Source organism: Rhea pennata, chromosome 2 (genome assembly GCF_028389875.1).
Source record: "Rhea pennata isolate bPtePen1 chromosome 2, bPtePen1.pri, whole genome shotgun sequence".
Classification (NCBI taxonomy): Eukaryota; Metazoa; Chordata; class Aves; order Rheiformes; family Rheidae; genus Rhea; species Rhea pennata.
In genome coordinates this window covers 110,101,537-110,114,075 of record NC_084664.1, presented here as the reverse complement: position 1 = coordinate 110,114,075, position 12,539 = coordinate 110,101,537, and the positions used below count along the sequence as shown (strand labels likewise).

At 35.6% G+C, this 12,539-nt stretch overlaps 1 protein-coding gene across 6 annotated transcripts in view; it reads left to right on the top strand.

Annotated features, from left to right (window-relative positions):
- ANKRD12 (ankyrin repeat domain 12) overlaps positions 1-12,539 on the top strand; it is a 69,700-nt gene that overhangs the window by 38,057 nt on the left and 19,104 nt on the right. For all 6 annotated transcript variants that reach the window (XM_062570138.1, XM_062570140.1, XM_062570141.1 and 3 more), the window contains 4 exons: positions 2,736-2,882; positions 5,020-5,214; positions 8,810-8,952; positions 10,440-10,587. In XM_062570138.1, coding sequence (XP_062426122.1) covers positions 2,736-2,882; positions 5,020-5,214; positions 8,810-8,952; positions 10,440-10,587 — 633 coding nt within the window. The remainder of the gene's footprint in view (positions 1-2,735; positions 2,883-5,019; positions 5,215-8,809; positions 8,953-10,439; positions 10,588-12,539) is intronic.

Below are 12,539 nucleotides of genomic sequence, written 5' to 3'. Positions count from 1 at the left end.
CAACCATGGGGAATAAATACCCTAAGGAAGAATCAGCAAAATGAAATGCATTGTTTTGGTGGGAGTACTAAATTAGTCAACAAAGAGTGTGCAGTAAGTTATCCTTAGAGATAAAAATGCATATTCAGAGTGAAAGTGCAAAGTACAGTTTTGCTGTAGGTTTTCTTTGGGTTTTTCTATTGCAGCCTTCCCCCCCCCATAGGACACTACTGTTGATTTGGATATTAAATGCATTTTTAGATATTCAGAAGTATGAGATGCATGCAATTAAGGAAAACATCAACAATTACGTATGTAAAAGGGATCTGCTTGTTTCCTTTTTAAATGTGATGGATAAATTTGTAGTTTTTACTATGTACATAGGTCTGTAGTTTTCCATTCTTAAAGTAATCTTGCTTACAACTGTTTAGATTGTAAAAACATGCTTTTATTATTTGGTCACTAGAGAATTTAAGATACCCTCCACTCTGTGCTTTCCTGTACCTCAATAGCATTGCATTAATAAAGCCTATGTATATAATCAAGCCTAGAAGATGAGATGTAGAGAGCACTAGGAAGGCAGAAAATGAGCCGAGAGAGGAAGCGAATGAAATGAGAGGGACAGAAAAGGACTGAGGCAGAAATGAAGAAAACCAGAAGATAAAAAAGGAGCAGTTCAGGGCTGAACACCGTGTGGAATAGTACATGGTTAGGAACTTCAGTGGGACTTAAGCATGTAATCTGTAATTCTTATTTTTTGGCTCTCTGCATAAGTGAAGTTTGCCTCAGTGGAGACTTCTGTTTTAAGATTTTCTGCTTTTGCAGATGATAGGTTTTTAATTAAGCTTTTTTTTTTAAAAAAAAAAAAAAAAAAAGAGAGAGACATATTTTAAGTTATGTGTCTTCCAGCTCAATGATTGCCTCCTGCTGGTACTAAATGACTTGAATCAGGTGTTTGTGGTTCAAATTCAGAAAGGAAACTGGGAGACCAATTAACAATAAGGATGGTGATTAAAAAAAAATAAAGCCCCCCAAAATCTTCAGTGTACCTTAATTGCATTTTCATACACTTTGTTCATGCGGTCCAAAATATTAAGGCTAATTAAAAACTGAATGAACAGTGTCTCATCAGATGGTTATCAGTTACAGTAAGAATAGGATATGGAAAGGTATTACATGAAGAGCTAAATAGGTCAGTGTGGCAGCCAGGCTTATATAAGTAATATAAATGCCAGCCAAGCTTTGGCATTTTAATATGGCTAAGTCTGGTTAATCAGTCCAACTTTTTTTGCTTTTTTTTTATTTTCTCCCTTTCATTCATCGTAGATTCCCAGTTGTAGTTTTTAGATCTCAGCTTTGTGTCGTGTTCTTTACTTTATGGGTTAGCACGTCAGCCAGCCGCAGAGGAGATAGCAGGCAATAGACATCCTTCCTCCTTACTGAATTCCATCTGTTGCTTTGCTATCAGTAATGCAGTCTGGAGGGTGGGTTGGGGTTACCTGTAACTGTAGAGAGCAGAATACTGTCTGCTTAATGGCCTGTTAAGATTGCAGAAGGTAAGAAATCTGCCAGAAGGAGTGCAGTAAAGCAAAAGGTATCACTGGAAAAGCTAGTACTTGCTGGCATTGTTAGAGAGCTGTTTTGTCTGCTATATGCATTACTTAAACTGGGCCTTTCTGGAAGGAAAACTAAGGGCATTATTTGCTAAAGGATTTTAAGATATTATTTTTGTTGATTAATGCCATTAGAATATTCTTCAGCCTATTCCTTCTTGACCTTTTTGGTTACAAATTTAACTGTTCAAAAGATTTTAAGTCCAAATCATCAAATATTTTCCTAAGGCTCTTTGAGCTATCTCTTGATATCCATAGTGTTTATATTCAAGCGGTAATATTAGGGCTCTGGGGAGAAACAGAGATACTGTACATGTAACATGCGAGTAATACGAACTTTTTACAGAATGTAAAATCCTAAAGTTGACAAGAACTTTTTAAGATTGGGCGGGGGGGGGGAGGAGCAATTGCTTGGGTAATTACAGAAAGTGAATGGTCTTCACTGTACATAAATGCAAACTAATACATCTCCAGAAACATACAGTTAAAAATTATTTATGTGGGAGGGAGGTCCCTGGAAAGTAGTTGTACTGAAAGATATTTATATATGAAAGTTTGTTTTGGTGCTAAGCTCATTAAATACTATTGCAGTTAAAAGCAATTTAGTCAAAGCTACCTTACCACAAATCAGTTGTTTTCTATCATGCTTTGAGGTTATTGCTTATGTTTGATTTAGGAGACATCAATAGACAAATGAAGGAAGAGCTTTTGAAAAGGATGCAAGATACAGACCAGAATTTCCAAACTATACAAAACTAGTTTCAAAATTTGTTACTCGGGTTATAAAAAAAGTTGTCTGATTTTAGAACACATTTAACTGATCTTGAGTTCTGGGAGAGTTCACAGGTTTTGAATAGGTCTGAAAATGATCTGCAACAACAGGCTTTTCATCTTCTAGAATTTTTAAGTAATCTTCCTTAATGCTTTAAGTAGTTTACTCAATAGCTTATTATCCTGGTACCATTAGAACAAGTAACTAAAACTAACACAAGTGTAACAAATCAGAGATGCAATTTCTGTTTTTATCTTCTTCCTTCCTTCCCCCCAAGGGAAGCTCACATACTTCAGAAATGAATGTTCTATTTCTAGAAATATGTTTTAATAAAACGGCAGTTTCAGAGTATTATATGTTAATATTTCCAGAAAAAGAAGGTCCGGAGAAAAAGAAAATGAAGAAGGATGCTGGAAATAAGAAATCAGCACCAGTTAGCATTCTTTTTGGTTATCCTCTGTCAGAGCGCAAACAGATGGCACTTCTCATGCAGATGACAGCAAGAGACAACAGCCCAGGTGATACTCTCACAAAGTTAACAATATTCTTTCTCCTGCCTGTCTCATTCCTTCCTTGTAAGATTAGGCTGAAACTTGCAGTTTTTTTCAATGATCCTTGATTTTTTTTTTAATTGAAAAACTTTTTGAATTATGAAATATCATTTTCTCTGTGCAAATAATCCTAGTAAAACTCTATTTTGCATTGAAGAGTGCATGGATGGAAAACTCCTGACCTTTATTTATTATGTGCAAAAGTTACTGAGTTGTTATATTAGCTGTAAAACCTGAAAATCTGTTTTCTTTGATTATTTCACCTCTCAAACACTCTGTTTCATTATTTTATTTTTTATTTTATTTTTTAACTGAAACACCATCTGTTTTCATAGAGTTTAACTATTGTCCCATTGTCTCTGTTTGGAGCAGAATTTCGATATTAATTTAGAATAAAACTGGAATGACTTGCTGGTATTTCATGATGGGAGAGTATGCTTTTACAAACTATGCTTGGTCCAATTTTGTTGGGGGGAAAAAGTATATTCCAAAGGTGTAATGGTTTTATAAAATCTGCATTTAAGAGTAAGTAGTAGTGTTTCCTAAGGAATTTGGTGTCAGTTAATTAATCTTTGATTATCCTTCTGAATTTAAAACTAGGTTTATTTACAGAAAGGCAGGCCCATTCAACAGCAGCAGGAAATGTCTTTAGAAAATTCCTCAGGCTTTGGAATACTCTCAGAAAAAAGGATATTCTTAAGTCTCTGATGCTGGGGAAGTTTAACCTATATATGAAAATCTGAGTCCCTGAGCCATAGGCATGCTCTCAGTTTGAGGATTAAACCCTAGGAATCGTAAAGATGAAAACTGTGGGACTGTGTGGGTCTAGCTTCCTATCAGGTGTTAAAGTTGCAGAAGAATTTGCATTTACAGGCGCTCTCCTTTCCATCAAACTGTAAGAATCTGAAGTATTGTATACTTTTCTCCAAACTGTAGTTGAAATTGAACCAGACCGTTTTGAGGCATTACACTTTTAGATGGTAGGCATTCTTCAGTTGAATAACATTTGAAGGGAAGTACTTCAGATATAACCCTGTGTTTTCAGTATGTATTTATATCCATAGATCAATTTTTTATCATAATATAATAATTAAATACATGAATAACAGTAAGCAACAACATAATCGAATACATTAATAACTTTTAATTATTAGAATAATTAGAATAAATAAAATAATATAGAATAGTATTTTAATTCATTCCCTGTAAGCAGTACAGTACTGACAGTACAGACTGTCAAAATACAGTCTTTCTCTTTGTTTTAATCTAGTTTTGTGGCTTCTTCTCTTATTTTTGAGATAATGCATTTTATCAAGCTACTGTTCGTGAGAATAGATTTGAGACCAGATTTTCAAAGGCATTTTTAAGTGCCTGTAATTAGGTGCTCATAAATGCATAACTTAGCAGCTGCCAAATTAGAAGTTAGCAGTTTTGGGGAAGTGGGTGGTTGATCTGCTCAGGTGCTGTTGAAAATTTTACTGGATATGTCTGCATCTTTAGATGCATTACATACTGCAAATCTGTTTCTTAGCATATGTCAAAACAATTCCATACAGGCAGATCAGGATACAGGTTTTGGTATGTCTTCCTCTGCAATTTAAAAAGTTGCTATCCTGGCTGCTACTTTCTCCTCTCTGGACTATTTTTTAACCTGGATTACTTTATTGATGCTATTTCCTGCTCAGCTCCCAAAAAGCAGTGGTGTTGGCACAATGGAGAAGGTGCTGTGAGTAGAATACACAGCTATTAATTAAACCTTAAACTGGCATCCCACAAGAACTATAGCTGGAACTATGCTGGGGGAAGAAGGGAAACGACACTAATCTGCGTGGTGATGCCTTGTGTTATTTTGAAAGAGTCTATACTGGAGTGTGTACTTGTACTTTGGATAGGATTTATCTGTCCTTGAAATCTGTTTGAAAAATAGTGTGACTTTGTGAACACCCTTTTTTACATTGCAAATGTATATTGTGTATACATGTAAAGTCAGTTACATTATTTAAACAATTATTTGCTGATTTTTGTCATCTTTAAGAGTTAAAACAAAGTAAAGTAAAAATAGTGTTAAATAACTTAAAGTGACTGTTTTAAAACTTACTTGTAGATTCCACCTTAACTTTGCAAACAACCCCAGCACAGAAGAAAACTTCCACCTCTTCTTCAAGACAAAAAGACAAAGTTAACAAGAGAAATGAACGAGGGGAGACTCCTCTACATATGGCAGCCATTCGAGGGGATGTTAAACAGGTTAAGGAGTTAATCAGTTTAGGTGCAAATGTGAATGTAAAAGACTTTGCAGGTAAGTTGATACACATTCTTTTAATCGTTCAGGTTCAAAATTAATATTGAACTTCCTATCAGAAGTTTAATTTCAGTTTATTCTGCATGCAAATGAAAAAGTGTATCTTAATCAACTATGACTTTTTCAAATCACGTTTTTAATTTTAATGGCAGAGGTAGTACTTGGATAGTATAGTACACAGTATTTTATTAGTAGAGTATATTAATATCTGCGTATTCAAATTGTGGCCAGGACCCTTGCAGGCTATGCATGCACAAAAATAAATGTGCATGCTTGTTAACTTCATAAAATTATACTAAGCAATGTTGTTAACTGAAAAATGTGTTTGTAGGTTATATAAGGAGATGGAAATTTTAGTAGTGACAGTGAATCTGGTAGCACTATAGTATGCATCATCTCGGGGGGACAATATGCAGTAAAGCAGACAAGTGTGGTATAGCTTGCAGTTGTCATCTAGGTTAATACTAGTTTGGATATGCGAGTATCTACTGTGATTACATCCCTGATCAATAATCATTAAGATAAGGTGCCTTCTGTTCCATATTTTTTGTATCTTTTATTTAGTATCTTCCAGTACCTTTTTTAGTATCCTTTTTGTAGGGAAATAAGTCTGTACTGCTGGTTGCTTTGTTTGTAAGACCCTCCCAGATAACTTCTAAAACCTGCTGGGAAGCTTCTGACTACTTTGCTTTTAACAGTGTTGCAATAGGCAATTTATACATGTCTTTTTGGGAAAATGAGGGGGAGAAGTACATTTGAGGGACCCAAAGTAATACCTCCACAGAAAACAGATTTGGCAGTTGTGACTTCAGTAGTTGCCATCTGTTGATTGGCCAGGCACCAAATTAAAGCAAAGTACTTTCTAGTTTTTCCTTAGCTAATTAAAAAAAAAAAAAAAAAAAGGCAAAAGAAGTAGCTAGGGTATTAAGTAGAGATTTAAGCTCATAGAAGAGGGGTTGAGGTAATGAGGAGAGGTGGAACAGAGTGAAAGGAAGGATGATTCAGAGCAGTGCAGGGTTAGGTAAGCTGGGGAGGTTGTTGGGGGAGTCCAAGGGGCATCTGTAGAAGATAAGATTCAGTAGTTTGTTTTATTTCTTACATGCAAGGGAAACTCAAAATCAAATACATATTCTATAAAGAATGAATCATGGGAAAAGGGGGAAATAACTATACAAAAGAGCAGAGTTGCAGGTTTTGTTGAGATCGCTTTCTATAAAAAACGTGATGCTGGAGAAAACTTAACAAGAATTGTGGGAATCCAAAGAGAATATTGAGAATTTCTATAGAAAGCATAATGCTGAAGAAAGCATAATAAAATTTGTCGGAAGATGCTGATATCCCAAGGGAATACAGAGAATATTGAGAGTATCAGTTGTTATAGCTAACTGGCAGTACCGGCAACCTAGCCACTTTTGATGGTTTATAGGCATTGCATAATTGAAGCAAGAATACATTGAAAGCCTGGATGAGAGTTTTGAGTGTGAGAGATACTGTTGAAAGAACTTTGTGGGTCTAGACTTACGGAGAAGCCTGCTGAAGATGTTCAGGTTACTGGTCTGAATGACCCGTAGGTGATGGGTGATAATGATTATGAGGAGAATTATATTCTCAACGGGAATAGTGAAATATGAGTTAGAAAACACCAGTGAAGGCAAATAACTGTATGGTGTGGTTAGTTACCAGCTCCAACTTGACATCAAAAGAAGATATCAATGAGATGGACTAAAACATGATTTAAGTGAGAAACAGAAGAGTAATTTCTTGGAATAGAGAGGGTAACTGCATTTGTATTTGAAGATGGGGCTGCCCAAGAGTGATCTGTTTAAAAAAAAAAAAAAAAAAAAAAAGAAAGAAAAAGAAAAAAGAGAGAGAGAGAGAGAGAAAGGAAGCATAGGTGGAATCCAGCGGGATCTTCAGAGAATTTCAGAGGAGAGATGAAAAGACCTTGTTGAAAAAGCAGCTTTAGAGAATGAGTTGGAGGTTCAGGAGTAAAACCAATAGAAATCTTGTGGTAAACAGAAATGCTTCAAGAAGAGAGGTTTGGTTAATACTAGAAGTAGGGTGAAGGATGGGGAGGGTGGTTGTGAGCTGATTTTTGAGAACTAATTAGGAGCAAATCAAGAGACTTAAGAATTCTGAAGAAGGTGTTTGGGGTCAAATGAAATGCTTTTCTATGGGTAATCTGAAGTGAGAAGCAGAGGTGGCTGAGCTTCAAAATCCTGTGAAGAGGAGGAAGTCAAGAAGAGAGGAGGATTTGAGGAGTGACTCATGGATGGAGACAAGTGAGGATTTAGAATTCAAGGAAGTTAGAGAATTTGAGTGTGATTTATCTAACAATTTGGCAGAACTGAAGAGAGAGAAAATGAATTAGTAATGGAGGAAATAACCATGCTCATAGGATATCTGCCAGCAGTATCTTCTGTGAACAGGAGCGAAGAAAATGTTGAGAGCAAGCCAGGACTGGAGTTGGCAGACTGGTCATTGACAGTTCAGAAGGATGAAGCAGAGAAGATGAGGAGAAGAATGAATTATGGAGAGAATTAGTGAAACACATCACTGATAGAAGGAAGATGATGGGGTCAAAATGCTGAGAGCAGAAGACTGTCATTACTGGCAGGGAGTGGGAAAACAGCAAGTGTCAAGAAGAGAGAAAGAAGAACAAAGTAGCCAGGAAAGTGAGTGACTCAAGTGATGATTGGAGAGGAAATTCAGTATTGAAGGCTCAGTATTTAGCTGCAGAGTAAGTTAGAAGCTCCTTTTTATTAAGTGAGTGGAAGGTCGGAAGTGGAATGAGAGTTGAAAGAGAGTATTATTTTACTAAGTAATTAGTAAGTTTTGGGTTCCTAAGCTGAGGTGCAAGCCCGCTACTGATGAGAGACAGAGTCCAAGTGAATAAATAAACTCTTCCAGACTTGCACTGGCTATGTTTAAAGCAAAAGTTGAATGCGTTCCCAGAAGTGCGCTTTGAAATGGCAACAACAGGCTGGAAGTTGAGGGCATCTGTGGCTGAGGGTATGCTACAAAAAAAGTGAGGAGCACTGGATTATTAATGTGAAAATCAAAATTCCTAAAAATGACTAATATTCTAGAAGTCAGTTTTCTTGTGATATTTGTAAGTAGCCTATTACCTAGATTAATTGTGGTTAAATGTCACAAATGATTCCTGGTACGTGTTCAATGACTTTAAAGAAACACTGGTTGTAATAATTTATCATATTTATTCTATCTAGAAAAAGTTTGGAAACTGTACTGTTGGAAAGAATAGTGCTGTGCATATGTACCTAATAATGTGTTTAAAGAATTTCTAACATACTTAGCTTTGGATTTTTGACCAAAATTTCTCTTTCACTATTTGATTAGTGACTTTTGTATTCAGTTTAATCACAGTGAATTTTGTAATTTGTTGGCATGAGACTTAAAGTTGGAAAAGCATGTGTTGATCATCAGATGGATGCTATAACTTTCTTGTGAATTACTGTGTGATTATGTTTTGAAATATTTTAAGGAAATAGAGATTTAGAGTACAGGGAAAAAAATGAAAAACCTTCAGTCTTTGACCTTTCAGACTTGCACTTACCAATTTTTACTGTAGGTTGGACACCTCTGCATGAAGCTTGTAATGTTGGTTACTATGATGTTGCTAAAGTCCTGATAGCAGCAGGAGCAGATGTGAACACGCAGGGCTTGGATGATGATACACCACTTCATGATTCTGCGAGCAGTGGGCATAGAAATGTAAGTGCATTGTGGAGTGGCGGAGGATAAATAAGTAGTTTGAAATTCTCAGTCATTAGAACAAATTTTAACTGCCTAATTTCTCTCAGATGCTTTCATAATGTTGTTTCTGCTGTTTGGGGGACATCTTAAAGTTGTTTTGGTTTTCTGTTTCATCTTGCTTTTCACCTTACTTCCATTGCCAGATTTTGTATTAGTGTCTGCTTTACTAAATGGTTGGAAGTTTTCTTTTACATTCTTTTTAATAAATAGAAATATTTTGGAAAGACATACTGATTTCTCAACAGAAAAATGCTTCTAAACCATGTGTATATGTGTGCACACATCATATGCATACAGGTAAAATATGCTCCAAATTTGCTTTCGTGAATTTGTTTATGGGCACAGAGCTTAGGTAAATATATTCCTACTCTTTTTTCAAAAATAACAATTAATGACTTAGGGAAGATAAATGAATCACTGCCAATACTTTATATCACTTTGTGAATCTGTTGCTGTTTTTACAAACCAGATGCAAAAATGACTCCACTCTGCCTTTGTCTCTTTTATTTACTTACTGATTGTGTGATATGCTTTGTAAAACAAAAAGTAGGAGCTATTCTTATGTCAAGATGACCTTCCACACAAGACATACAGGTTGATAGGCTATTCTTTGAAGGCTAGAGAGAATTACAATAACCTGATTTTGATGTTTTTATTATTGCCTGTTTCTTACGGGTATCTTAACACAAATGGGTCTTTATATGGACCTTGAATAAAATAATAGTAGAGATTTGGAAAATAAGGTATCTTGCTTGTCCAGTCTCAATATATATAACGTCACCAAGATGGTCACAGGTATGTATTAGAAAAGAAAAATGAAGCTTCTTGTTACTGTATCACTGTCTGCAAAGAAAAAATGTTACTGGATATTGAGCTGAAAATGCAGTGGCCTTGGTCTTGTAACTTTTCAGTTTTGCAATTGGTGTTAGAGAAATTGATGATTTTGTTGTGATCTTACTCAGTTGGGAATGGAAGTAGTTTGATCTTCCCCCAAGGCATTTGGATCTGTAACTTGAGCTTTTTTGAAATGCTGTAAAAATCAATAGTAATGCTACTTAAAATCTTTCCTGATCCTTAAAGTACTATAAAATTTGGAGCAAGGAAGTAAATTGAGTGCACAGGAGTAGAGAGATATGGTGAGGAACCAGGTGAATTGTGTGAGGAAATGCTAGAACAGCAAGAACAAAAATGTTGCTTTTCTTTATGATAATAAAATATCTGTATGATAGTGAACACCTTTCTTTAATCCTTTCTGTTAACTCTTTTAACAAATAGATTATGTGTACTTGGACTTTACATCCCACTACTGAAGTTTTGCTCTGCAGTCTCACCTTCTTATCTAAGGGTTAGAGATCACATTATCCATGTTTCATGTGCAACTAAAGATTTTTATGCTGAAGTAACACGTTTGGAAATACTGAAAGTTTGTTTATTTAATGCTGCAGATTGTGAAGTTGCTGCTTCGTCATGGTGGAAATCCATTTCAAGCCAACAAACATGGGGAGAGACCAGTTGATGTGGCTGAAACCGAAGAGTTGGAAATGTTGTTGAAAAGGGAGGTGCCTATTTCTGATGATGAGGAGAGTTGCTCAGGTAGAAGTAGCCCTTTAGTTGCATACTACTGCAAGTATATTACTTCATCTAAAGTTAGATATTTTAATCTTCTGGGTAGCATTAGCTACTAAAAGCTGCTGCAAGTAGGAACGGATACTGCTAAGGTTGTTTTCTGCTTTTCATTTTCCAGATGCTCAACTGAATTGAATTCTCTGAAATTTTTATGCTGATTTTTGTTTGTTTGTTCTTTTTCTCTCTTCCTCTCTTTATTAATTCCTCTTCTCCTTCCCAAATCAGCCCTACTTCAGAATGGTGGTTTCTATCAAGAGAAAAGTATGGAGAAAATACCATATTTATTAGATTGTAAAGTGCTTGGTAAGAGGTCTCTTTGGGAAAATCTGCTCCAAAGTCACTTATTTCATATCCTCAGTAGATGAAGCAGGAGCTGGTGTTATACATGAATATTAGATAGTTATACTTGCTTTGTAAGTCAAAGTTCCTGCCTATAGGAGAATCACTGATTTGCGAAGGTGAGAAGTTAGTATCTTGTTTATACAGAGGCAGTAATCCTTGGCCCCTCTGTATTTCTGCAGATTTGGGAGCAGGTATCACCTCTGAGAGCACAGGAGTTACTGTCACCATAGAAGCAAAGATTGTTGACCATAAGTAACTTGCTTGAGTAGTAGACAGGAACTTTTAATTCCTCTTTCATAGTATCTTCAAGAACTCTGATTCTTTTGAGTAAAATTATATGAGTGAGAGCACCATGTCATGTAATGGTTAAAGTCAGTCTAGTTTTCTCTGACAATTTGAAAAAAGAAAAAGAAATGCTTTCTGTTCAAGATTTCCCTATATTTCAAGAAAAAAAAAAAAGCGTATTGCCCTATGTATAGGGTAAGTACATATTGTAACATAGTGTTACATTTTTTGCATACGAAAAGGGACTTGAAGTACAGTGCATAGCCATATTGTTTTAAATGGATAGACCTGGCACTTCACCACAGAGTCTGCTTAAGTTTGACCAAATTACTAATCTTGAAAGATTTTTTTTTTCATGCACATGATTGGAACTTGTTACTACTTAGCAGTTGATTCTTCAACATTTTCTGACTGTGCAGAGTATTCTGTAGTTTCCGTGAGATGTCTTGTAAGGCCTGCAGAATGTTTTCTTTAGATTCTCAAGGAGAATTCTCCAGGAGAATAGGTGTTGATCTCCTATATTTCTATTATTTTACCCTTTGTCATTCAAGAGAAAGGAGTAAACTGTCTTGTGCAAGTGTTTAGAATGGGGAAACACTGTTTGTTTTTTAACTGTTTCCGTCTCTTGTTACTTACTTATTCAATATGTAAAATCTCTAGTCCATGATACTGAATGTTAGAATACTGTTCCCTTTTAAAAGTGACCTGATAGATCGAACTGGAGAGACTTGACTTAGAACCTTGTTAGGAGGGAACAATACACTTTCATGTTCTATGTTTTTATATAAGCAGGTTGTGAAAAATTTAATTTTAAGAACAGTTGAGAGGTTTACATGCATAACTTATGTTCTGAACTTGTAAGTCAACATACCAGGTACAGCCTACTTCATACCATGCAGTTATATAGCAGAGAACAGTTCTGCAAAATTACAGTATAGTCTACTTCAGGCTGTCTACCTTGGGCCCTCAGAGATTCACAAAGGAATTCCCTTATACCAGCAGGTCTTTTCTTTTTATGAGGAAAAGTTCATCTACTGTTGCAGTAAAGCAGAATATTTTGACTAAGTAGTTGATATGGAGGAAAATGGCTGAGTTGGTAGAGATTGTAAGAGTTGGTGAGTTCCTAGAGGAATGAGTTGTCACAGGACAGTGTCCTTGAGGAAGAAGTTAGATTAGGCAGGAATTATGCTCAATAGATGAATTTTAATGAAGTAGATTACTTTTATTGGTTTGGGATATAAATGCTTATAAACCTGACTGACAGCTGTACATTAAGAATATAACTTTTTTTT